This window comes from Alnus glutinosa, chromosome 14, assembly GCF_958979055.1.
Source record: "Alnus glutinosa chromosome 14, dhAlnGlut1.1, whole genome shotgun sequence".
Taxonomy (NCBI): Eukaryota; Viridiplantae; Streptophyta; class Magnoliopsida; order Fagales; family Betulaceae; genus Alnus; species Alnus glutinosa.
Genome location: NC_084899.1, coordinates 21,192,412 through 21,219,509, shown reverse-complemented (window position 1 = coordinate 21,219,509; position 27,098 = coordinate 21,192,412). Strand labels below are relative to the sequence as shown.

General features: G+C 35.7%; 2 protein-coding genes across 2 annotated transcripts; one reads left to right on the top strand and one right to left on the bottom strand.

The window, feature by feature from the left end:
* Positions 1-803: 803 nt before the first annotated feature.
* Positions 804-13,040, top strand: LOC133857751 (uncharacterized). Its single transcript, XM_062293088.1, has 15 exons — positions 804-1,133; positions 1,325-1,413; positions 1,594-1,660; positions 1,772-1,884; positions 2,898-2,964; positions 3,109-3,157; positions 3,395-3,480; positions 3,687-3,952; positions 4,036-4,091; positions 5,675-5,760; positions 9,011-9,103; positions 10,184-10,517; positions 10,859-11,397; positions 12,242-12,476; positions 12,550-13,040. The coding sequence occupies exons 1-15, from the start codon at positions 942-944 to the stop codon at positions 12,831-12,833; spliced, it is 2,556 nt and encodes an 851-aa protein (XP_062149072.1). The 5' UTR covers positions 804-941; the 3' UTR covers positions 12,834-13,040.
* A 359-nt stretch (positions 13,041-13,399) lies between these two features.
* Positions 13,400-16,114, bottom strand: LOC133857752 (ras-related protein Rab11D). Its single transcript, XM_062293089.1, has 2 exons — positions 15,767-16,114; positions 13,400-14,048 (listed from the first exon to the last, which is right to left on the bottom strand). The coding sequence occupies exons 1-2, from the start codon at positions 15,982-15,984 to the stop codon at positions 13,607-13,609; spliced, it is 660 nt and encodes a 219-aa protein (XP_062149073.1). The 5' UTR covers positions 15,985-16,114; the 3' UTR covers positions 13,400-13,606.
* Between the last annotated feature and the right edge of the window lie 10,984 nt (positions 16,115-27,098).

Sequence of the window (27,098 nt, the reverse complement as noted above, 5' to 3'; positions counted from 1 at the left end):
GCATAATACAATTCAAATTTTTAAATTTACTTAAAACTTGAGTAAAGAAAATAAGGGTGATCAAGTGGGCGAATAAAAATCGTCTTGTATTCACTATTCGCTAGTCCGCATGGCTCGTGATATCATATTTGCTATCCACACATATGCAGCCGAATAACGAAACATTTGAGATAAAAAAAAAAATATTGTATATAACATTACTTATCTAGAATCATTAGGTAATTACTTCATTTCTTTTCTCTTCGATATCATTAAACAAGGATGAATTTTATAAATTTTCCTCTAAATTAGGTTGGAAAAAATTTATTCAACCCAATCTATTAAATTGAAATTTATCTTTAGAACACGTGACTCTCACATACATATTTGTATATATTATATTAATTTCAATAAAAATAAAAGGTAAAAATCACATGCTCTAACGACAAAGACTGGTTTAACATAATGAATTAAAAAAAATCAACACAATTTAAAGAAAAAATTTGTCCAAATTTTATTATAGTAATCTATATCATAAATCAAAATAATATCTTTAAAGACTATCATCATTTATTTTTCTTACAATATCAATGCATTTTATTTATGCGAATAGAGAGTATTTTATATCAATTTAAAAAAGAAAAAGAAAAAGAGATATTTTATAAAATGATTTATAGAATCATAAATCGAAATCACATTTATGAACCCATCACAAGAAAGGAAAAAAAAAATAATAATAAAGAAGAAGTAAAGTGAGCTCTTCAATTTATTGGCAGAATAAAAAAATAACAATTTACAAGAATGAATTCCATTGATTAAAATGGATTGGGTTAGGGTTCTTGATCCAAGCCCAAACCAGAACCGTAACCTAAAACCCCAACCGCAGCTCACGGTCTGACTCCTTCGCCAAAACCCAGTGCCTCGTTTGCGACAACAACGCAGTTCTTGCACAGAGTCCAAAAATGGGAGGTAGAGGAAGATCTCGCACTCAGAGAAGGCACTTCAAGCAGAGCAGGGACAACGTTTGGAAGCGCCCCAAGTCCGACCCTTCCTCTGACAACAACAACAACAACAACAACAACAACAACGAAAATGACAAGCCCAATTGGCAGCCGTTCGCCACCCAAAACCCCACCTTTGATGAATACTATAAGGTGCTATTACCGTCCATACTTGGATATGCATTTACAAACAGGTTCTGGGCGTTACATCATCTTTTACAATTTTTTTTTTCTTTTTCCATTAGATGTTTGATTTACTTAATTGGGTTCTGGGTATTATGTATATTTTGGTGGAAATATGAAAGTGTTATTTTTTTTTTTTCAAAAAAAAATTTGGATGGTAGGAGCAAGGGATAGTGTCCCCAGAAGAGTGGGACTCCTTCATGGAAGTTCTTCGAAAACCATTGCCTGCGGCTTTTAGAATCAATTCAAGGTAATGCTAAATTGGTTCCTTTTTTAAAACGGTCTTTTGAAGTGTTTTTTCTCAGATAATAGACAAGTGGGGATGTTCTGTATACGTTTGGTTATGCTCTTACAAGCATTGTTCCAGTAGAAAGAATTGAATATTAATTCAGCCTTGGCATATTTTTCTGTGCTTTTATTTATTTTGCAGTAGCCAGTTTTGTGCAGACATCCGATCACAGTTAGAGAATGACTTTATGAAATCTCTTCAAGCTGAGGTGAGTCGCATGATTTAACTTTGCGACTGTATTGCAGCGATGAAGTTGCCGTCTCTGGTGTTCTTTATTATAATATTCTGTTGTCTTTCTCTTGCATTTTATTCTGTTAAGGTCACTGATGGCGAAACGGAGGCTATTAGACCATTGCCTTGGTACCCTGAGAATCTTGCTTGGCAGTCAAATTTTTCCCGCATGCAGCTGAGGAAGAACCAAACTCTTGAGAGGTAAATCACGTTTTGTGTGACGATTTTTTTTTTAGTACAACTGGATGTACATAAATGCGTAGATTGGAGGTGGTTGTCAGTTGATTTACTTAGAACATACTAGAAGGATGGAGTTTGATTCCAAATCTTTGATTTTTATTTTTTAATTTTTATTTTTATGAATTATAATTTATTTGAAAGAAAAAAATTCAAAGCCCTTGTACACGAAGAGTATAGAAGAGAGATAACCACACTAAAGATGTCTAAAATCTAGAAAGTTAATAAGATCTAAAGTTTTGAAGAGGAGAAAGAAGGAACATGGACAACAACCAGTCTAAGAGAGATCTCAAAAAAGAGGATTTTAAACTAAGTACAGGGGTCTTGTATGTGCGTATTTGTATTATCTGCATCGATGAGTATATGAAGGAATGTATGTGTATATCTATTTATCTAAAAAGGATAAAGGAAAAGTAAATAATGTAATTGTGGAAATTACATGTTTGCTTGTTAATTTTTTTAAATCTGTGGAAATTATTCAGTATGATGTATCACATGTGGAAATTTGAATAGTATTAACTGCTATTATTTTTGAATGATAGATCATCAGCTTCTAGAGTAAGTTCCTTTTGTTGGGTAACAGTTCAGGTGATATCTATAATTTGAGTAAGCTTGTTGTCTGTTTTATGTCTTGGCTATCAGTAAAAGGTTAAATCTTTAACAGGAAGTTGTTTCTTCCAAACTTATTCTCTGTAATCAATTTAGAAGTAATTGATTTGATTTTATTCTTCTTTTTGAAGAGAAGTTAGATTGTCAAAAGATAGAGACTCTCTTTCCGACCTTGAGGAATATGTACTGCTCTCACCTCTTAGAAATTTATTGGTTTTCAGAATTATCCTGCTGGAGTGCTAGTGTAGTATATTTACAATGTGAACAAGCTGTCCGTAAAAATATGAACTGATTCGAACCACTTAACTAATTATCAATTATTTCTCATATTTTATGTCAGTTCTCATTCTGATATATGAATTTCCCAGGTTCCATGAATTCTTAAAGCTAGAAAATGAAATTGGAAACATCACAAGACAGGAGGCTGTCAGCATGGTAGGCCAACATTCCATACTATCTGTCACTTCTGTGGTTTATGTATATTGCTATCTGATAGATTTGAATTTTTTTGGGCGTTTTAGTGCATGTACTTAATGTTAGTGGTTAAGTACTTGCAGCTAATGATTGTTTGTGGTGCAGGTACCTCCTCTCTTCTTGGATGTACGTCCATATCATTTTGTGCTTGACAGTAAGCAACTTATGGTGCATTAAAATTTCTTTTCTTTTTTAACCTTCCTTTTTCTGATACAACTGCATTTTCAAAAATCCTTTTAATCAATGATGTTATTGCTTCTCCTTCGTCTTTGTCTTCATCAAATGGTTGATTGAGTTTCGGTGAAAAAATAATTGACAACCCATTTGACTTATAAGAGAATTTGTATATGTTACTAAAATATTTTCTTAATTTTTCTTTGCTTTTGCTCAGTGTGTGCTGCACCAGGGTCAAAAACATTCCAACTTCTTGAGATTATACACCGATCAACCAAAGCAGGATCACTGCCTGATGGAATGGTTTGTTTCCTTCTAATCATATCCTGTTTTACACTCTTTACTTCTGATTTTATTTTTGTCTGTTCTGTCCTCTTTTCATTTTCTGTAATGGTATAGGAATTGGCGGTGCTCATAATTTGGTTGGGTAACTTGTTGTCTAGATATAATTTGAACTTCCTCTCCGTCTGCTAATCCTGTTTGTGAAATTGATTTCTTGGTTATCTTAGGTTGTGGCAAATGACCTTGATGTCCAAAGATGTAATCTTCTCATCCACCAAACTAAAAGAATGTGTACTGCCAACCTGATAGTCACAAATCATGAAGCTCAACATTTCCCTGGCTGCCGTTCAAACAGAAATTGCTCTAGGTCTTCTGAAAGAGGAATGGGATCTCAGCCGAGCATTAGTCAACTTATCTTTGATCGTGTCTTATGTGATGTTCCTTGCAGTGGGGACGGTACCCTTCGCAAGGCTCCTGATATCTGGAGGAAATGGTAATGCCTTTTCCTTTTCCATCTACTTCCTCTTTTTATTTCCTTGCTTTCAGGATGGATAATATTTTCTTTTCTTAATACAGGAATGCAGGATTGGGCAATGGCGTCCATGGCCTTCAAGTTCAGATAGCTATGCGAGGTACCTTTGATGGAAATCTTTGATTGGGAATTCTCTGAGATTGTATATCCCTCTGCTTTTAAGGAATGTTTAAATTTTCTTTTTTGGCTAATCCAAATTTTAGTCTTTTTGTATATTTCTTATGTACTTGGGTGCGCCCGTTGGTTTTTAATGAATTTCGTTTCTTATATAAAGAAAAATTTAGTCTTTTTGAGATTAAGATTCGTGTTCACACAAGCTGTTACGCTTCTTAGGTATCAAGAGATTTAGAGAGTTTTTTTTTTTCTTCTTATTAAGTACAAATTTTACTCATGTTTGCTGCTAAGAACCAGGGCTTGAAAAGTTTCAAATTAAGAATGATTGAGCCAGCACAGCTCGACTACTGAGTCGACTTGGTGGACCTAGCCATGTTAGATGGGTTGAAAGCTTGAACTCTTTTTATTTATTTATTTTATATATACATCTATTTTTTTTTTTAAATAATTCAGTTTGGGCCTGAAGTTTAAGTTTTTATTTCAAATCGTTCTAAATATCCAATTGGACCCATTATCATAATGCTTATTATATTAATCCATGGTGGTTGCAAAAGTTGTTGATGGTTGCACTTCTTGAGGGGGGAGAAGAGGTTACAAGAGAGAAATTCTTTAAGCGAAAAATAAAAAATTAAATGTTTCTTTTTAGTTGTTGATATAGCATATGCCATGTGGCCATTTCACATGCCACGTATACTATTAGTGTGCCACCTCATTTTTCCTTTTGCCACTTTAGCAATTTTCTCCAATCTAACGGATGAGAGAAGTAAATTGCTACCATATAAATTTTTTAAACACCAAGTTAGATTGAATTTTTATTTTTTTTTAATTTCAAGGACGAAATTTGAACTATGTTAAATTGCAGGGATCAAAAGCGTATTAAGCATAACTTATTTTATACGAATATACTTATATACTTATATTTAATTATAATAAATGAATATATGACCGAACCAGTTGGATCGGTCAACCTATGAATCAACTATCTTTCTGATTCACTATTGATTTGGTTTTTAGATGTTGGTCCTACCTTTGTCTGAAATTTTAACTAAAATACAATTAACAAAACCTAGATCCCCATGCGAATATAAGTTTATTCTTGAAAGGTTACCAATGAGCTTTCAAACGCTACTTCCTCCCTTTGTACCAAGGTGGAGGGTGAGGTCGTGAGTTCGAGTCCCACCGGGTTTGCGTGTAACTTACCTATATAAAAATAAAAGTTTGTTCTTGAAATGTTGGTATGGGTTTGTATCTGAGGGGCATATGGAAAGAAACAATTCTCTTATGTGTTTTATTATAGATAAGATCACAGCTTTCTATAAAAGAAAAAGCTCTTCAAGAGCTTGCCACTATTTAGTACATTACATTACAATGCATGTTTTTGTTTAGACTTAAGATGATTTTTGATGGCTAATTTAGTCTTTAACTGAATCTGTTTGTTGTGTTTGGTGGAATGTGCAAATGATGTCTTTCAGGCTTTGGTTTTAAGTTTATATGCTTAATGATCTACGTGTGTGTGCGTGCAGTCCAGTGAGGTATACAAAATTTTCAACAATTCTGTTGACTATGCAGGTGTATCTTTGCTTAAGGTTGGTGGGAGAATGGTTTACTCAACTTGCTCAATGAATCCAGTAGAGAATGAAGCTGTGGTTGCTGAGGTAATGTGTCAATTGTTTTCTACACCTATGAATCCGGTAAAGGATGAGACTTTGGTTTACTCAACTTGCTCAATGATTTCTGTGGACAAAGACTACCCTACATATCGAGTAACATATGCACTCTTTTACCAGCCTACAGGAAATTATTCTGAGTTTTTGGTTTTAACCACGTCTTCTCAATCAAAGAGGGCATTAGGTGAAGGGAGAGGAAGTAGGCTAGCAAACTTAAAGGAATAAATTTCCCCCTTTGGGCTAGTAAAAATGTTCAGTCTTAGCATCTTAGCTGCTACTTAAACCGTCGCTAGGCTCCTTATGAAATCCAACATGGTGCTTCACCAGCTTATTAGTCTCTTTGGGCCATGGGATTTTTTGCTATGACAACATCTAGAAGTCTATTCGTCATTGTATCTTCTTTTTATAAAGCAAATCAATTTATGGGGCTCTGGAAATTCATTAGGAGGGGTTGTGAGGAGTTTTCTAGTTTTACTAGATTTGAGGTGGGAGAAGTCTCCAAGTTTAGTTTTTGGCATGACGTATGGTGAGGTGCTGCCCCTTTAGGGAGCGTATCCGAAGTTATTTACCATTGTTTGCCTTAGGGATGCTTCCGTGGCATATTATCTTCAGTTCTCCAATGGCTCTCTTTAGTGGAACGTTAATTTTGTTAGAGCAGCGCATGATTGGGAATTGGAATTCTTTACTTCACTCTTCGATTAGCTGGACTCCATCATATTGAGACAGGCTGGTGTACACAAGCTTTGCAGGATTCCCTCCAAGAGAGGGCAATTTGAGGTTAGCTCATTCAATAATGTTGTAATCTCCCATGATAGCACCCCTTTCCCTTGGAGGTGTATTTGGTTTGAGAGTGGCTTTCTTCGCTTGGATGGCCGCTTTAAGTAAGATCCTTACTTTGGATAACTTAAAGGAAGCGACATATTATTGTGGTTGATTGGTATTGTTTGTGTTAAAGAGTGGAGAAACCGTTGACAATTTTTTACTTCATTGTGAGTTAGTTAATGCGTTTTTTTGTATTGTTGACGACATTCTTGTTTTTTTTTAGTTCTTGTGGCTTCAGACAAGGAGACCCTTTGTCTCCTTTGCTGTTTTTCATTGTGATGGAGGCTTTGGGCATGCTGATCTCTGCCACAGTGAGTGGTGGTTGTTGTCTGGCTTCTTGTGGGGACTGGGAATGTTGTTCTTATGTTTTGTAGCTGTCTCAGGCTTGAAGATTAATTTGGCTAAATCATAATTGGTTCCTGTAGGTATTGTTAATAATATAGAAGGTTTGGCTAGGATCTTGGGTTGTAGGATCTCTTCTTTGCCTATGAAGTACCTAGGTCTTCCTTTGAGTGCTTCTTTTAAAGCCAAATCTATTTGGGATGACATTATTAAGAAGGGTGAGAGTCGTTTGGCTGGTTGGAAGCGGTTGTACTTGTCTAAAAGGGGTATGATTATCTTAATCAAGAGCACTTTGTCTAATTTGCCAACCTACTTCATGTCTTTGTTTCCCCTTGTGGCTACTATAGCCAATCGAATTGAGAAGTTATGACATGATTTATTGTGGGGAGGTATAGGTCAAAAGGTCAAATTCCACTTTGTAAATGGGTCCAAGGTGTGTTCCCCGATCTTTGAGGGGGATTTGGGGGTTTGAAATTTGCTCATGTTCAACCGAGCCCTTTTGGGAAAGTGGTTATGATGTTATGCTTATGAGAGAGGTTGTTTGGAGATTGGTAGTGGATGTTAAATGTGGTAGTCAGTGGGGTGGGTGATGCTCTAATGAAGTCATTGGGTCATATGGGGTGGGTCTTTGGAAATTCATTAGGAGGGGTTGGGAGTTTTCTAGATATACTAGATTTAAAATGGGTGATAGCTCCAAGATTAGTTTTTGGCACGACGTGTAGGGTAGGGAACAACCCCTTAAGGTAGTGTTTTGAGAGAGGGATGCTTCTATGGTTGATCATCTTCAGTTCTCTAATGGCTCTTTTAAGTGGAACATTAATTTTGTTGGAGTGGCGCATGACTGGGAGTTGAAATTAGTTTTCTCGTTTTTCGATAAGTTGTATTCCATCAATTTGAAACAGGACGATGTATACAAGCTTTGTTGGAACCCCTCCAAGAGAGGGGGGTTTGATATAAAATAGTTCTATAATGTCTTAATTTCCCATGACGACACTCCCTTCCCTTGGAGGTGTATTTGGCGGATCAAGGCCCTTTTGAGAGTGGCTTTCTTCGCTTGATTGGCCACTTTAGGTAAGATCCTCACTTTGGACAACTTAAAAAAGCGGAAAATCATTGTCGTAAATTGGTTCTGCATGTGTAAGAAGAGTGAGGAAACGATTGACCACCTCTTACTCCATTGTGAGACAACTACTGCCTTAAGGTCCTCTATTTTTGGGTAATTCGGTTTGGCGTGGGTCATGCCCCATTGTGTGAAAGACCTTTTCGCTCGTTGGAGAGGGAAGTTTGGTAATCCTCAAAGTGAAGCTATCTGGAAGATGATTCCGCTCTGTATGATGTGGTGCATTTGGAGATAAAGAAATGGTCAGAGCTTTGAAGACACTGAGAGGACAGTGGCGGAGCTAAAGACCTTCATTTTCTGTACCTTTCTCCAGTAGATGGCTACCTTGATTTTTTTCATACTTCTAGTTTTCATGACTTTTTTGACCTCTTTTTCTTTTTCTGGTTTAAGTGTTTTTGTTGTATACTTTATGTGTACTTGGGTGTGCCATTTACTTATATAAAAAAAAAAAGTTTACTATCTTTTGGTAATCTCTTGTGAGCTTGTCTTCTTGTTTCCTCCCTTTATCATAAAGATGTTGGTTTTGCATGTCACACAATTACTTGGCAGAAAGTTATATAAATGGCGGTGGTACCCGAGGAGACCTTCCCCTCTTATTAATTGGGAGTTCTAATTTGTTTTCCTAAACTCATGTTGCTGTTAGCTAATGAAATTTTTTGCATGTGAATCCTAGGCTTCTAACTTCTTGTTTATAGGTTCTATGCTTTTTCCTTGATATAAGTTGCGAAATTGTGACAATTTCAGCTTAATGTATTGGTATTTGATATTATGAAATTGATGTCTTTTTCAGTTTGTTTTTTAGATGATGTCCATATTTTTAAAAAGAGTGGATGCCATGCCATTTCTTCTCGTAATTATGGACCCTGGACTCACAGTCGCGGCAGATTTTGTTTCACCAACCTGAAGGTTTATTCCCATCTAATCACTTTTAGTCACCGTGGCTCATTTCTGCAGATTTTGCGGAAGTGTGGAGGTTCTCTTGAACTTGTTGATGTCTCTTGTGAGCTCCCCCAACTTGTTCGCCGGCCGGGTCTTAAAAGTTGGAAGGTTAGTTCTTGGCGTATAGATTCTGGTTTTGCAATTTTATTTTATTTTATTTTTATTATTATTATTTAATTAAGTCAGTTACTCTGGGGTATGTGTCATCCATCTAAGGCAAGACAAATCCCTATGTCTGCACGCAATCACCTGGAAACCATGTGCATTATGTTAAACCAGACAAAAAAAATCTTGGGTTCCTGAGCCATAACCATAGCCACTGTTCTTCACAAGCTGAAGTGGTACTGGTTTTGTGTTCTTTTTGGCTTAACTGCAAGTTACTTGCATATGTTCTTTATAAACTGAAAGTTATCTTTGTCGCCTACGCAGAAAACATTTAGGGCTCCTCCCTAATGAGAGAATTGGAACAATGATGGGTATTCCATCATGATTTCTTTGCATATAAGAATGTCAATCTCACACATAAATTTGAGAGAAAGTGATGTTTGTTACTTATAGGATACTGCTTTAAAATTAATAGATCATCTGAACATATGAAGAAATCAAATTATGACCCAGTAGATGAAAGTGATTGTGCAGTTGACTATGGTACACGATGGAAGCTTTCCCTTCCAATTATCTCATATTACTGCTTTTTCCTCGTCTATGTTTTGGTCAAAGTCCATTTTCTCTTATTAATTAATGGTAGATGGTACCTTCTTATTGGACTTTACTTGGTTTTGTCCATACTTTTAAATTGCATATTTGAATTGGTGCAATGCTAGCAGTCTGTCCTACTTGGACCTTTATTTTCTTGACTAGGAAATGTTTATGTTGGTTGTATCAGCAGGTTAATACTGAAGCTATTACTTTAGGCATATTGGTTGTTTATTGCAAAATAAACCTTATTTTTTAAAAATCAATTAACCTGAAGAAATGTACATGACAATTTCTGGGTTAAAACTGGATCTTTACATTGAATATAGCTTACTCTATCCAAATCAAACACAACAAATTGCTAACCTTGCCTAATAGCAAGCAATAGATAAAGATTGTGGTCTATTTTGTGGACTTCTTGCACAACAGCTTTAGCTTCCTGCTGGCAGCTTTAGATTATATGTTTGTTCATTCATTTGCTTGGACATGCAGGTACGTGACAAGGGCACCTGGTTAGTGTCCTACAAAAATGTCCCTAAGTACCGCAGGAGTGTGATTGTTCCCGGCATGTTTCCCTCTGGCAGAAGCTATGTGGAGCCGACTGAGAATAACCATGACATGGAATTGGGAGAAAAGCATGAGAATGGTGGTAATGGAAACTCTGAAGATGGGTTCAAGCCATCAGAGGATCCTGTTGCTCTAGCTGATGAATTGGATGAGGAAGTTTGTAATTTTCCTCTAGAACGTTGCATGAGGATAGTGCCTCATGATCAAAACAGTGGAGCGTTTTTTATTGCTGTATTCCACAAACTTTCCCCCCTTCCAGGTAACTTCAGATATCATATAAGTCATTGTATTTTTCATGAGAATCCAAGACAGTGAAGGTATCGGTTTTGGTAAAACTAAAGCGATAGATTGTCTGTGCTAAATGTCCACAGAATAAATCTCTTTTTGGGTGTGTTTGTGTCTTTTGTGTTTTGTTTTGTTTTTGTGGGAATAAACAGATGACCGTTGATACCCTCACCTCTTGCAAATGCAACTTGTTCATTTGCAATGAAGTTTTAAATTTATGATTCATATGAATTTTGGAGTAATTCTTGTTTCTTAATGTGCTGTTTTTGCTTTCCTCATCAGATGGGTACAATGTAATATTTGTTTTGCCTGCAGCCATGCAGGAGAAACCCCATATTCTGCAAGGAGATGATGAGCCATGTGTTAAATCACCGAATCAGGTTACTGAAGATACGATAGAATTGGAGGTTATATCAGGAGATGGTACAGATGAGAAATTTTCAGAAGCAGCTTCAGAAGCTGATTTAATTGATAATGAACCAGATGGGGCTGCAGTGGAACCTCATATCTGCATTACAGGTGAAGAGCATAATTCAGAGGAAACACAAGCACCTGATCATAGGGAAACTGATCCCAAGAAAGCTGGAGGTAAAAGAAAGTTGCAGATTCAAGGCAAGTGGAAAGGGGTTGACCCTGTTGTTTTCTTCAAAGATGAAGCCATCATCAATAGCATAAAGACATTCTACGGTATTGATGAATCCTTTCCGTTAAATGGGCACCTTGTCACAAGAAATAATGATACTAACCACGTGAAGAGAATATACTATATTTCAAAGTCAGTTAAGGATGTTCTTGAACTGAGTTTCTCTGTGGGGCAGCAACTTAAGATAACATCCATCGGCCTGAAGATGTTTGTAAGTATTTCCATATGTTATTCCCAGATAATTTTCATCATAGGTTTCCCACATCTTCTCCTCTCTATCTTTGGCTTAGCGGCAACTGTTCCGTGTTTGAATAACTTCCTTATAGCTTAATGATGGATAATGCTCTTCTACAGCAAATTGCCATGCATAGCATTAAAGTTATTTACTTACTTTACGAAGTTTATCTGATCTGGTATTCATAAATTAAGGCAGTATTGCTATTGTATGGGCACATAACACATCAGTTGTGGTTAGCCTAAATGCATATATAACCTCACCGCCCCTTCTTCTCCCACATAATAAGATATAACTCCTGTCAAGTAGTTCGGACTTCAGCATAGCCTGAGTCTGGAAGCCTGTAGTCAAATTAAAATTAAATTTGAAAGTAAAAGCTACCATTTTACTGGTCCCATTATTGCATCAAAGTTTGGTTATAATCATTAACATACAAATGGTCAAAGTTTGTTTTTGAAAACGTACAATTTTAGTCTCAAAGAAGAATCGAGGAGGGTGCTTGCTATCGTGCTGGTAAGTTCTCCTAGGGTTGATATCTGCCTTCACCTGGGTTGCAATTCCGTAAATGAGAGTCAGAACAAGAAAAGGAACAATGAATGAGAGTCTAGTTGCGATACACCATAAATGTTGAATGCTAAATATGGAATGGTTTTCTTTTGCAATTCCGTATTTTATCATTTCATCATATTCTTTGTAATGATCCTGGCTCGTCTCCTGGCCAATACTAATTTATTAGGAGAATAAAGTTCCTGATCACCTGCTATTTTTGAGTGGTTGGAGGTAATCTCTTCCATTTTTCTTTTTTCCTTCCTTGAAACAGGAACGACAATCATCCAGAGAAGGTAGCTCTACACCATGTTCGTTTCGGATATCTTCCGAAGGATTACCACTGATTCTCCCCTATGTCACCAAACAGATCCTCTATGCATCCACAGTGGACTTCAAGCATCTTCTGCAATATAAAACTATTAAATTTGCAGATTTCGTTGATGCTGAGTTTGGTCAGATGGCATCAAACCTAATGCTGGGTTGCTGTGTGATTGTTTTGAGCAAAGGTATAGTACCAAGTTGTCAAAAAATGATCAGTGTTCATCTATGTGAGTACCTAACATTTGCCTTTCTCTGCAGGTAACAAAGAATTGGATCATCCTACCCAAGTGAATGAGTCAACAATAGCCATTGGATGCTGGAAGGGTAGGGCCAGTTTAACTGTAATGGTCACTGCAATTGACTGCCAAGAACTGCTAGGAACGCTTTTGATGCGGAAGGAGACTGAGTCCGAGTCCGAGCCCGAAAACAGCTCTTTGGTGCTGGAAGAGAAATCCTATGTTGAGGCTAACAAAGTACAGGACTCAAATGACATAGAAAAGAATGAGCACGTGGAAAGTACTGAACTTCCAACTTCAAGTTGAATTCGCTTCAAAACATGTCTTTCTTTCCATGTACGGGTAATCTAGTCTTGGATCTTATCACGATTAGTATGGCAGAGTCCCTTTGTCTTGCTAATTGCTATATTCCATTTTAGAGGAACTGAGTTCTTGCTTGTCATGTGGACTCTGACTTCCTTACCATGTGTTAATGCATTCTTTAGAACAAGAAATTACAGGTTTTGCTGAAAATTGTCTTCTGTGCATTCTTTCCATTTACGATATTCTTTTATGCATCTCTTAATTTTGCACTACAAAAAATTTTGAATAGCTTGACAGCGGTTGGGTGAATCGCCCCCTGAATGGCTGAAAGGGCTTTTTCCTGGCATTTTGCCGGCAGAAGGCTTACAGAGATGGCATGAAATATGGAAATTTGTTTAAAAAATTGATATTAGACTTATGTAAGAGTGTTACTTAATTTTGCCTTGATAATCAAGAGGTGCGTCCGACCCTAGCAACTTGCAACTTTTTCTGGGGCATTCACAAGATTTATGGGGAGAGAGTGAAATTTATACGAAGAGAATGTAAACTTAAATCTTCAAGACAACAAATTAGTAACAAGCAATCTGCAACTCAGCTTCATCCTTAGTTCAGTTCTTTCTCCCATATTTCCTAACATGCAAGTAATCAGCTGCTCGTGCAAAACTAAACTGAAACAATGTAAAATATACAAAGGAAATAAACCACACCCTTTAAAAAATTGCTTAGAGAAACCTAGAACCATGATTCCCATTTTCTAAAACCTCAATTCAATCAAATTATGATCTACAGCACATGCTGCTCTTAGTTGGGATCACTTGTGCAGGACCTGGGACAATGATCTTCTTGCCAGCCAAAGAAGGGTTTCCATTACCTTGATTTTCATCCGCAACTAGGTTCTTCTTGTTGACGATGTTGAAGATCTCTGTCAACACAGTCAAGAAGGCAGTTTCAACATTAGTCGCTTCCAATGCCGAGGTCTCCAAGAAAAACAGTCCTTCCTTTTGAGCAAATTCTTTGGCGTCCTCAATGGGGACTGCCCGCTGATTCTCGAGATCGCTTTTGTTACCAATCAGTATGATGACAATGTTCTTGTCGGCATGGCTACGCAGCTCTTCCAGCCAACGAGGTATGTGATCAAAGGTCTGGCGTTTTGTTATGTCGTAAACCAGCATCGCCCCAACAGCACCCCTGTAATATGCACTTGTAACTGCTCTGTATCTGCTCAATCCAAAAACACATGCAGATGATTATAACTTGTGTCAAGACACATAATTTAGTCATAATAACTTAAAAGATCATTCAATGATGAATAATGCAAAACCTACTTTTTCAAAATCATTAAGCTTTGAGATACTAAAAATGAAACACTTAGATAGGATTAAAAAAAATAGGCAAAGAAGTTTGCAGTCACCGAACTGAGGGTAGAACAGCAGAACATTCTGACTGCTTTGATAATTGTGTTGCTATCACACTCTTGGAGCATACCATAAGACAAATGGGAGTCATGTATCAGAGTGTATTGTAGAAGGAAGAATCCACACACAAGATAAATGAGTTGTCATTCACATTGGACATACAAAAACTTGTCCGCAAATAAAATATCAATCTTCACAAATGTTGAACATGACAGTGGTGTGATGCCGGATCCATTTCCAGCTATCAAAAGTAGCCTTAAATTGAGGGGACTAGTTCCAAAGTGAATAAGATTAATCAGATATGGGTAATCATAGTAAACCCCCAACAATTAAAATGCCCCCTCCCCCTCTAAAAATCAATTTCAACTCCAAACTTCTTATTTTCTTTCTTGGGTTAATTACATCTACCCCTCTAACTATCATCCTTTCTGCAATGTCCCCCAAAGTTTCAATTTTTGTAATGCCCCCCTCCCCCACCAAATCTACTATTGGTTTGCAATGTCTCCGTTCCATGACCCAAAATGACAAAAATACTCTCCAGAAGAAAAGAAAAAAATGACTTGCGCTTTTTTCTTGAATTTATTCTTTTATGGAATATTTTTGTCATTTTGGGTCGCATGAGGGGGGACAATACAATCCCAATGGTAGATTTGGGGGGGGGGGGGGGGGGGGGGGGGGGGGGCAATTGAAGTAGTTTTAGAGGGGGTAAATATAGTTTACCCTTCTTTCTCTCTCTCCCACACAAGGGAGGGTAACAAACTTTGTCCAACTGTATCATCCAATGGTTGCAAATAAGGCATCCAAATATGGATCGACTCAGCAATAAGATCTCAAATAATTCTACATTGTGGTCTGTAACACAATATTCTACTCAATATCTACAATTATAATAAAAGAGAACTACATTCAAAAGTCTTAAGACTCTCCAACGAATTGAATGATTCAGATCTCTTAGATTATCTGAACACAATTTCCTAGCCAGCATCTTTCACATTTTCTAGGGTAATTTTACAACAAAGTCCTTAAATTTTTAAACATTATTTTGAATTAAACGATTCAGATTCTGTGATCTTAACATTTACCACCTTCATTTCATCTTCCCTAAGCTGTATGCTGAGTTGCCAAAATCTAAACCATTATAATAATAATAATAATTAGGGTTGAAACACGGAGTAAACCACGAAAATCCAGAGAACCCTAATTCCAAAATCCAAAATCCAAAATCTAAGTCATCTAGACCACCAAAACAAGACCTTCAACCAGTTATCTCCGTCCAACATTACGAAATCTATCATATTCCGATTACTTATCACACCTAAAACTACACAAATGAAGCTGATTTAACTAATAAATCAGTGTAAAACAAATTTTGACTTCGGTTTGACCTCTCAAAACTGGGAGTGCAATTGCACGCTTAACAACCAGTGAACCAAATCAGAACCCTAGGAATCTGAACAAGAGGAAAGTAAGAGTTTCTAGAAAGAGAATGAGAGAGTTGAGTGTGTATAGTAGGGGGGGTACCGTTCTTGGCCGGCTGTGTCCCAGATCTGGGCCTTGACGCTCTTGTGCTGGATGACCAAGGTGCGGGTCTGGAACTCGACGCCGATGGTGGCTTTGGAGTCCAGGCTGAACTCGTCGCGCGCGAACCTGGCCAGTATCTGAGACTTCCCGACCGCCGAATCCCCTATCAGCACCACCTTGAACACGTAGTCTATTTTCTGGTTCGCGTCGCTCGCCATTTTCTGCAGACTGAATCGGCAGAGTTCAGGGATCGGAATCGGAGGGCTCCGTGTGCATGTGCGTGGGAAAAGCTCAGGCTTCGGCTGTCGATATAAATGGAAGACACGTTTAGATTTTAGGTTATAGTACTCCCGCGTTCAGATATGTTAAAGGTGGTGCTATGGCAGGACAGCAAATCAAGGATTGCCACGTTTTGGGAGGTTTGTTTCGTTCGGTTATGTGGCGCGATAGGATTGGGTCAGGTGGTGGTGGGATTCGGTGCGGTCAACACTGGATGTGGACTGGAAATAATTAAAGGAGGCGGAAGAGAGAGGAAGAGAGCTATCGCAATGATCGCAGTGTTGCGTATGTTTCGGGTGAGCTGTCTCATGTCTGATTCATTTAATTTGTCAGTCGGTTCTTCATTTAACTCCGTTCTTTTTTGGGTTGGGCCACTCGACCCACATGTCCGATTTACATAATGGGCCGATACAATTGAACCCAGTTGGTTTTTTTTTTTTTTTTTTTTTTTTTTTTTTTTTTTTTTTTTTTTTTTTTTTAAATATAACAAGAACCACAATAAGAAAATAACAGAAACCAAAACAAACGGACACACAAAAAAAAAAAAAAAAAAAAAAAAAAAAAAAAAAAACAAAAACCTTAACAACAATTCAAAGCAGGTCTTTTACACGGCCCCAGGGGAATTCTCGTTGACAGAGGAGGATGCGCGTGGCAGCGCCCATGGTGGATGGATGTTATGAGTGCAGCTAAAGGCACCAAAATAAATCTTAATTTCTAACTAGCTTCTGAAGGAGTTATTAGGGAGATTAAAAGAGCAAAACTAGTCAACATGAGTCCCCTTTCATGGACTGCATGTATGCGAAATAGCATAAATGACATTGATTTTTGTGGTATAGATCTGGATATGAAATTTTCTATATTCTAAAAGAACTTCACACGAAGGGAACCAGAGGAGCTTTAGATTTTTCGGAGTGGACCAAAAGTGGCGCTGGCGCATGCAGCCCACACGTGCCATTTGGCAGGCATGCATGCGTGGTGGAGCGGGAATATGCGATGGAGGTGGAGAGACTTGTGGAAGTGTAGGTGGAGGTAGTGTGATAGATCTAATATCCAATGCCCATACAAAAAGAGTAGAAAAACAAAAGGGGAGAACGAAGGAAAAAAAAAAAAAAAATAGAAAGAGGAGGGATATGAGTACAATAAGATTGGAGGTAGAGAGGAGGAAATAGCACTCCCTAACTTAGATCTGGGGCGAGATTTTTGCATGTAGAGTGTGGGAGTTTTTATTTGTTTTGACTCCCTTTTATTTGGGTATGGACTCCCTTTTCTTCGGGCCAATTTTAAGTTCAATAAGCTGATGAATTAGAGCTGAATCTAACTCAAACTTATTCAGGGCCTCTATTGCCAGAAGATTGGAAAAAGCTTTGGAGCTTAAAGATTCAACATATATAGACTAAATTAAGCATATGATTTGGAAGATTGCATGGAATTATACCAGTTAGAGCTACGCTTGCCATAATTATTTGTTCTAATATCATCAATGAGGTTTGGCTTTGTCTAGCTCCTTTGTAACTTAAAGCTGGACAGTGGAGACAATCCAACACTTATTCCTTGGATGCGACTTTGCCAGAATTATATGGAGACACTCCAAATGGCCCCAAAACATTCTCGCCTTTGAAGGCTTTCCTATATCTCATTGCATCAAGATCATCCTTGATCTCTTGAAGTCCTTATCGATTCCCAAGAAAGACGTTCATAGCTTCCAACTCTTTGTTATTATTGCAATGGATATAAGGCAATAATCTTCAATAGCACCAAAAATCATAGGTGATGAGAATGAACAAAATTGTTGTAGCTAATACAGCCAGACTGGATTCCAAGGATGTGAATTTTCGAGAAGCCCAGCAACCCTTCTGGCTTCTAACGGCCTTGCCATCTCTTTTGAGTTGAAACCCTTAATTCTAGAGAGGGACTCCATCATCACTATTATGGCTATCAACCAGCACAATCTCATCTCAGATTGTGTTGGCTAGTTGTTTCCAACAAAACACACTTCAATGGCAGTAGATTATATATACAATGAAAACACAAGATAATAAAGGAAAAAGTTGCTACAGAATTTCTTCAGAAAAGTGAGCAAACCAGATGAGAAAAACAGGGCAAAAAACAAGAGTGAATAAGAGAGATATATATATATATATATAACTTGCTCTCTACTTCTTTTCTCGGTTCTTTCTTCTTCTTCTTCTTCTTTTCTTTACACATACATATTTTCCAGCAGCTTCTCCATAGAAAACAAAAAGAACCTTTTTACAAACAAGTTTCTAAAAGGCTACGTGGATACACAACACATATTTTCACCTACTACAAACCAAGGTTTAACAAAACATAATCACAGTAAAAAAAAAAAGTAGTCAAAGCACATTAATTGGTAACATTCTCCCCCTTAATGTGTTGTTCTTGAACTCCTAATGCTTCTTTAAGTTGTTGGAACTTTTCCTTTAGCAAAGCTTTAGTGAAAATGTCAGTTACTTGCTCCTTTACCTGCAAAATTTCAACTCTATTTCACCCTCTTCAATTGCTTAATTCTATAATGAAGTGATGTTTGATTGCAATGTGTATGGTCTTGTTGTGATAAACTGGATTCTTTGCCATTGTTATAGCTGATTTATTGTCATAATGCAAGTATATAGCATTTTCTTGTTTCTCACCAATATCTTCAAGGATTCATTTCAACCAAATAGCTTGAGATGTTGCTATTGCTGCTGAAACATATTCTGTTTCGGCTGAAGATTGAGCAACTGATTGTTGCTTCTTTGAAGACCAAGAAAACACACATGACTCAAGTGAAAAAGAATAACCTGAGGTGCTTTTCATATTATCAACACAACCACCCCAATCATTATCACAAAAGCCAATCAACTTCACAATGGGTTTTCTGCAATATCTAGTTCCATTATAACTTGTGGTGCCTTAAATGTATATAAACACTCTTTTTGCTGCTGCAAAGTGAAAATGACTTGGAGAATGTATGAACCTTGATAGCAAACTTGCTACAAATATGGTATTAAGTCTTGTTGCTATGAGATATAGCAAGTTTTCCAACCAATTTCTATAGAGAGTAGCATCCACATTCTTTCCTCCATCTTATTTCATTAATTTTTCATTGACAGCAAGGGGTGTAGCCATTGGTTTGCAACCAAACATTCTGAAATTTTTTTTAGCATACATCTTTTGAGAAATAAACACCTTTTATTTGTTTTGATACATGAATGATTGTTATACAACGATTTTAATTGACATATAATCAAGAGGGTTAGATAGGCCATGCCTAGGGAAGACGTATTGTACTACACTCTAGTTTAGTGTAATTTAGGCAGACAGTTTGTACCAACCGAATATGGGTTATACTTTTCCATTGATTGTGTGTATCCTATTAAAGCCATAGCTAATCCATACCTAGGGAAGATGGGTCGTACCGCATCTTAGTGGTTAGGTGGACGGTTTGTACCAACTGAATATAAATTATACTTATTCTTTAGAGGTAATTTCTTAACTACTCGAGTGAGACGAGCCCTATATTATGCATAGTATGAATTTTCCTTGTTAATTTATGATTGACCATTGTTATGAGGGGAGTGGTGAAATCAATCCCCTATTCATTTTCTCATCACAATTCTCTTTATGTTTATGTCTTTTACTTTTATGTATTTATTTTTAGAAAACAAAAACCAAGACAAACATCTTTTTAATTAAGTTATAATTAATCTCGAAAAACTTGATAGCAATATCCTTGCAATTCTTGAGGTTCGACACCTTCAATATAGCCTTATCCTATAAGGATTCGTCCTATTGCGAGTGGTATGCCTTGGTTGTTTTATCTAATGGGAAGTCCAGTGAATTTTAAGTGTTGAACCATTCATGATTGAAATTAGTTTTGAAACCTCATGACTATATGTTAAGTTCACTTTACACTAGTTGAATCTTGTGATATCTTATAATGCCATGTTAATAGCTTAATTTTTAATTCCCTGAAATTGTGAAGATGAAGTTTATTTTGTTAAGTTTGTTAATGAATGAGAATCATTATTTTTATGACGCTGCATTCTTGAGGATAACATGGTAGGAACAATGTTTGTAGGTATCATTCCTGGCAAATCCTCACGAGGCCTCACTCGTCCACGAGGGAGTCCTAGGGGTTTAAAAGGCTTGTTGCATACGCTAAATGCAATTGTACATCCCACGAAACATTCGAATCTTATCTTATTGTTTTTTAGTTTTATTTCTTGTTTTGTATTGCTAAGGGATTAGCAATATGTAAGTTTGGGGGTGTGATAAGATTCGAATGTTGCACATTCAAGCTCCTTAACTTATATATGTTAATTTCTTAGCATTGTTATTTGTTTGATTTTGTGTTGTTTTAATGTTTTCAGGTTTTAAATAAAGATACAATTAATTCAATTGATTTTGGGCTTAGAACACATTTTGAAAAGACCTATAAGATATTGTTAAGCTTAACCAATCATAATAGAAGACTTTATGATGTGGTTAAGTTAAATCAAGTCAAGAGAATGATTAAATCAGAATTTCTCCAATAAAAGTCAAAATCGGATTATATTCAAATTTAGATTCTGCATATGTCTCAGTATTTGAATCATAACTTTTGTGTCAGATATCTAATTGCAATGAAATTGGTAGCGTTGGAAAGCTAATAAAAAATTTAATAAATATGTCAGAAATATAGTTTCCCCAATTCAGATGTTTACTGTGCCAAAATTGCCCCTCAATAAAAGACCGCAATTCTAGACGAATTTGGAATCTTTTTCTTACTTAGATTGAAGTTTCAATCTCTTACTTGGACTAAGAAGACTCAAGAGGCGATTTTTTTTGGAATTCCAAGGGCTTCTAAGACTTGTGTGCTCCATATAAATAGACTCCTAAGCTTCAAGAGAAGGTGTGCTTGTGCTTGTGCTTAGACAGAAAATTCTTCTTGGAAACTTGACAAAGTTGAAGAGGAGAAGAACATGGCAGGATGCCATCCCAGTACCACGATGAGCGGCTACATTTTTACAAGGGTGTTGATGTAGCCTTTTCCAAGTAACGATAGTTTAATTGTATTTTAATTTGAAATTTTTTATATGCATGATGGTTGTATAACTGTGAGAATTAATCTTAATGATTATATTCAATCATTATGAATTTCTTATCTTGTCTTAAAAAGTCTTTTATATTGATTGAACTCAATCCTTCATATTTTCTGTGATTATATGAATGATTGTTATACAGCGATTTTAATTGATATATGATCAAGATGGCTAGATAGGTCATGCTTAGGAAAGGCAGTTTGTACTACACCTTAGTTTAGTGTAAGTTAGGTAGATAGTTTGTACCAACCGAAGATGGGTTATACTATTCCATTGATTGCATGTATCCTATTAAATACGTAGCTAATTCATACCTAGGAAATATGGGTCATACCACATCTTAGTGATTAGGTCGACGATTCGTGCCAATCGAAAATGGATTATACTTATTATTTATAGGTAATTTCTTGACTACTCGAGTGAGACGAGCCCTATATCATGCATAATATGAATTTTCATTGTTAATTTATGATTGACCGTTATTATGAGGTGAGTGGTGAAATCAATTCCCTATTCTTTTTCTCATCTATACTCTATTTAAATTTATGTCTTTTACTTTTATACATTTATTTTTAGAAAACAAAAATAAAACATATTTTAAACTAAATTATATTTAATTTTGAAAAACTTGATAGCAATTCCTACGCAATCCTTGATGTTCGACACCCTCAACATAGCCATCTTCTACAAGGATTCGTACTATTACGAGTGGTAATTTTATTATTGATATTTTTGTACACAAAACGACCACATCAATTTTTGTGTGATAAGCTTCGAATGTTGTACATTCAAACTCTTTAACTTATATATGTTAATTTCTTAGCATTGTTATTTGTTTGATTTTGTGTTGTTTTAATGTTTTTCAGGTTTTAAATAAATATACAATTAATTCAATTGATTTTGGGCTTAAAGCACACTTTGAGAAAACCTAGAAGATATTCTTAAGCTTAACTATTCATAATAAAAGACTTCTATGATGTGGTTAAGTTTAATCAAATCAAGAGAAGGATTAAATCGAAATTTTTCCAATAAAAGTCAAAATCGGATTGGATTTAAATTTGGATTCTGCATATGTCTCAGTATTTAGATCATAATTTTTGCGTCAGAATCGGATTGCAATGAAATTGGTGGCGTTGGAAAGCTGATAAAAAATGAAATAAATATCTCAGACATAGCTTTTTCCCAACTCGGAAGTTTACTATGCCACAATCGCCCCTCAATAAAAGACCACAATTCTAGACGAATTTAGAATCATTTTCCTACTTGGATTGAAGTTTCAATCTTTTACTTGGACTAAGAAGACTCAAGAGATGATTTTTCTGAAATTTAAAGGGCTTCTAGGACTTGTGTGCTCCTTATAAATAGACCCATAAACTTTAAGAGAATGTGTGCTTGTACTTGTGCTTGTACTTAGCTTTAGACATAAAATTCTTCTTGGAGGCTTAACAAAGTTGAAGAGGAGAAGAACATGGCAGGAGGCCATCCCAGCATCACGATGAGCGGCTAAATTCTTACAAGAGTGTTGATGTAGCCCTTTCCAAGTAACAATGATTTAATTGTATTTTAATTTGAAATTTTTTATATGCATGATGGTTGTGTAACTGTGAGAATTGATTTTAATGTTTATATTCAATCATTATGAATTTCTTATCTTGTCTTAGAAAGTCTTTTATATTGATTGAACTCAATCCTTCATATTTTTTGTGATTATGCGAATGATTGTTATACAACAGTTTTAATTGATATATGATCAAAAGGGTTAAATAGGCCATGCCTAAGAAAGATGGAATGTACTACACTATAGTTTAGTGTAATTTAGATAGACAATTCGTACCAACCGAAGATGGATTATACTATTTCATTGATTGTATGTATCTTATTAAAGACGTAGCTAATCTATACTTAGGGAAGACGGGTCGTACCACATCTTAGTGGTTAGGTGAACGGTCCGTGCCAACCGAAGATGGATTATACTTATTCTTTAAAAGTAATTTATTGACTACTCGAGTGAGACGAGCCCTATATCATGCATAGTATAAATTTCCCTTGTTAATTTATGATTGATCATTATTATGTGGTGAGTGGTGAAATCAATCCCCTATTCTTTCTATCATCCCTACTCTATTTAAATTTATGTCTTTTACTTTTATGCATTTAGTTTTAGAAAACAAAAATCAAACATATTTTAAATTAAGTTATATTTAATCTTGAAAAACTTGATGGCAATTGTTACGCAGTCCTTGAGGTTTGACACCCTTAACATAGCCCTATCCTACAAGGATTCGTACTATTGTGAGTAGTAATTTTATTATTGATATGTTTGTACAAAACGACCACATCAATTTTTGGCGCCGTTGCCGAGGACTGCATATGAATTGCTATCAAGTTTTCGTGATTAAATATAACTTAATTTAAAATATGTTTGATTTTTGTTTTCTAAAAATAAATGTATAAAAGTAAAATACATAAATTTAAATAGAGTAAGGATGAGAGAAAGAATAGGGGATTGATTTCATCACTCACCGCATAACAATGGTTAATCATAAATTAACAAGGGAAATTCATAAGCATGATATAGAGCTCGTCTCACTCGAGTAGTCAATAAATTACTTTTAAAGAATAAGTATAATCCATCTTCGGTTGGCACGGACCATCCACCTAACCACTAAGATGCCGTACGACCGTCTTCCCTAGGTATGGATTAGCTACGTCTTTAATAGGATACATACAATCAATAGAATAATATAACCCATCTTTGGTTGGTACGAACTGTCTACCTAAATTACACTAAACTAAAGTGTAGTATAATCTGTATTTCCTAAGCATGGCTTATCTAGCCGTCTTGATCATATATCAATTAAAATCGCTATATAACAATCATTCACATAATCACAGAAAATATGAAAGATTGAGTTCAATCAATATAAAAGACTTTCTAAGACAAGATAATAAATTCATAATGATTGAATATAAACATTAATATCAATTCTCACAGTTATACAACCATCATGCATATAAAAAATTCCAAATTAAAATACAATTAAACTATTGTTACTTAGAAAGGGCTACATCAATACCCTTGTAAGAATTTAGCGGTTCATCGTGGTTCTGGGATGGCCTCCTGCCATGTTCTTCTCCTTTTCAACTTTGTCAAACCTCCAAGAAGAATTTTTTGTCTAAAACTAAGCACAAGCATAAGCACACATTCTCTTAAAGCTTAAGGGTCTATTTATAAGGAGCACACAAGTCCAAGAAGCCCTTGGAATTCCAGAAAAATTGTCTCTTGAGTGTTCTTAGTCCAAGTAAAAGATTGAAACTTTAATCCAAGTAGGAAAATGATTTTAAATTCGTCCAGAATTGCGGTCTTTTATTGATGGGCGATTATGGCATAGTAAACGTCCGAATTGGGAAAAATTTATTTTTGACATATGTATTTCATTTTTTATTAGCTTTCCAACATCACCAATTTTATTACAATCTGATATCTGACGCAAAAGTTATGATCCAAACACTAAGACATGCAGAATCTAAATTTGAATTCAATCCGATTTTGACTTTTATTGAAGAAATTCCGATTTAATGATTCTCTTGATTTGATTAAACTTAAACACATCATAGAAGTATTCTATTATGATTGGTTAGGCTTAACAATATCTTCTAGGTCTTCTCAAAGTGTGCTTTAAGCTCAAAATCAATTGAATTAATTGTATTTTTATTTAAAACCTGAAAACATTAAAACAACACAAAATCAAACAAATAACAATGCTAAAGAATTAACATATATAAGTTAAAGAACTTGAACGTACAACATTCGAAGCTTATTAATACACTTCAATGCCAAGAAAGTAGTATAGCAGTCCCATATCACTCATCTCATACTTTTTCGCCATGTCTTTCATGAATTCTTCAATCATTTTAGTACAATGCAACAATAAGCAAATTAACATTACCTTGATGCTTTACATACAAGGTTGGCTCATTCTTGCTCCTTTTGAAACCACTCTCATTGAAATAGTTGTCAATGTAGCTATACCATGCTCTAGGAGCTTGTATCAGCTTGTATACTTTTTCTTTTTCTCCTTGGATGACAAATCGTTGTGGTTGCTCAATCAACATACACCTCTTCTTTCACCTCTCCATTTAAGAATGCTAATTTGACATCAAGTTGGTACAATAACCAACAATTTTGAGCTTCTAATGAAATTAGAGCTTTCATTGTATCCAGGCGAGCAATAGGAGCAAAAGTTTCATGAAAATCAACTTCGAGCTACTGCGAATACCTTTTTGCAACTAGCCTTGTTTTGTTTCTTTGAATTGAGCAATTTACATTGTATTTTATCTTGTAGATCCACTTCACATTGATAATTTCTTTGTCTTGAGGTCTGTCAACTAGCTTCCATGTTTTGTTTTTCTCAATAACTTCAATCTCATCCTCCATAGCTTTTCTCTAGCTCTCTTCTTTCGCTGCTTCTTCAAAATTTCAGGTTCAACAACACAAAAGTTGCATCTTGCATAAATATCATCCAAATTCCTCAATCTCATTGGACTTGAACTTTGAGATGTTGAACTTGAGCTTGGAGATGATGGTACGGTGAGCTTGGTGATGAAGTTAAACTTGATGATGGGTTAGTGTTGTCATCATTGCTTTCATTTTCTTGAGCTAGTCTTTATCGTAAAACAGTCATGGGAATAAGTTGATCTTCAACTTGACATTGTTCCCAATTCCATTTTGCTTTCTCATCAAATAAGATATCTCAACTGATGATTACTTTGTTGGTCTTCAAGTTGTATAGCCTATAGCCTTTTGACATTGAGTTATAGCTAACAAATATGCACTTCTTACTTGTTTTATCTAGTTTGTATCTTTTCTCCTTTAGAATTTGAGCATAACAAATACAATCAAATACTTTAAGATGCTTGATTGATATATGGCTTTCTTTCACTCCAAGCTTTAAGTGGTGTTTTACCCCACATGGCCTTAGTTGGATATCTATTCATCAAATAAACAGTTATGTATACAGTTTTAGCCCAAAAAGTTTTTGGTAAATCTTTCTCATGCAACATTGATTTGGTCATTTCCATTACTGTTTGATTCTTCCTTTTAGATACCCCATTTTGTTGTGTAGTATAAAAAACTGTCAATTGCCTTTCCATGCCTTCATCTTCATAGAATTTATGAAATTGATTTGAAGTATATTCATTCCCTTTATCACTTCTCAAGACTTTAATAAGACAACTACTTCCTTTCAACAAGACATTTAAATTTTCTAAAGATATTGAAAACTTCAGATTTTTGTTTCATATAATAAACCCAAGTCATGCGACTATATATAATCATCAATAAAGAGAATGAAGTACATGTTTTGAGAATGAGAAGAAGTTTGCATCGGTCCACAAACGTCAATATGCACCAAATCCAACATCTTAACTCTCCATGCTATTCCTTTAGAAAATGGTTGTCGATGATGCTCCCCAAGAGCACAACCTTCACAAACTTCATTTTTTTTCAGTGATAGTAGGAAGCCCTTGCACCATATTTTTCTGATGTAGTAACTTGAGACTTTGAAAATTCAGATGGCCCAATCTTTTATGCCACAACCATGATTCATCAAGTAAACCACATCTTTTGTACATTTGAAAGTGAATGGAAAACTTCTATTTGGAGCCATTTTAACTTCAACCACAATCAATTTTTCTTTCCCTTTATCATACACTATATAGCTATGTCCTTCAAAGTGAAGAGCATAGTCATGCTCCATGATTCATGATTTGTTCCGAAGCATAGTCATGCTCCGGAACAAATAAAACATCATGAATTTGCTTCAACCCTATCTTGTTTTTGTTGGGAAATTTTGTCTTATTTCCTTAGACCGGTGAGACGAAAAAATAAGAAGAATGCGGAATAACAAAGATAAGCAATCACACACGACACCAGATTTAGTGGTTCCCTCAAATTGAGGTACGTCCAC

What these genes read in the sequence shown, in the direction of transcription:
- LOC133857751 (XM_062293088.1), top strand. Translation starts at nt 942, where the DNA reads ATGGGAGGTAGAGGAAGATCTCGCACTCAGAGAAGGCACTTCAAGCAG. An exon ending in GCTTTTAGAATCAATTCAAG is followed by an intron (nt 1,414 to 1,593) that starts GTAATGCTAAAT and finishes TTTATTTTGCAG; the next exon opens with TAGCCAGTTTTGTGCAGACA. An exon ending in TGTGATTGTTTTGAGCAAAG is followed by an intron (nt 12,477 to 12,549) that starts GTATAGTACCAA and finishes CTTTCTCTGCAG; the next exon opens with GTAACAAAGAATTGGATCAT.
- LOC133857752 (XM_062293089.1), bottom strand. Translation starts at nt 15,984, where the DNA reads ATGGCGAGCGACGCGAACCAGAAAATAGACTACGTGTTCAAGGTGGTG. An exon ending in GACACAGCCGGCCAAGAACG is followed by an intron (nt 14,049 to 15,766) that starts GTACCCCCCCTA and finishes TGGATTGAGCAG; the next exon opens with ATACAGAGCAGTTACAAGTG.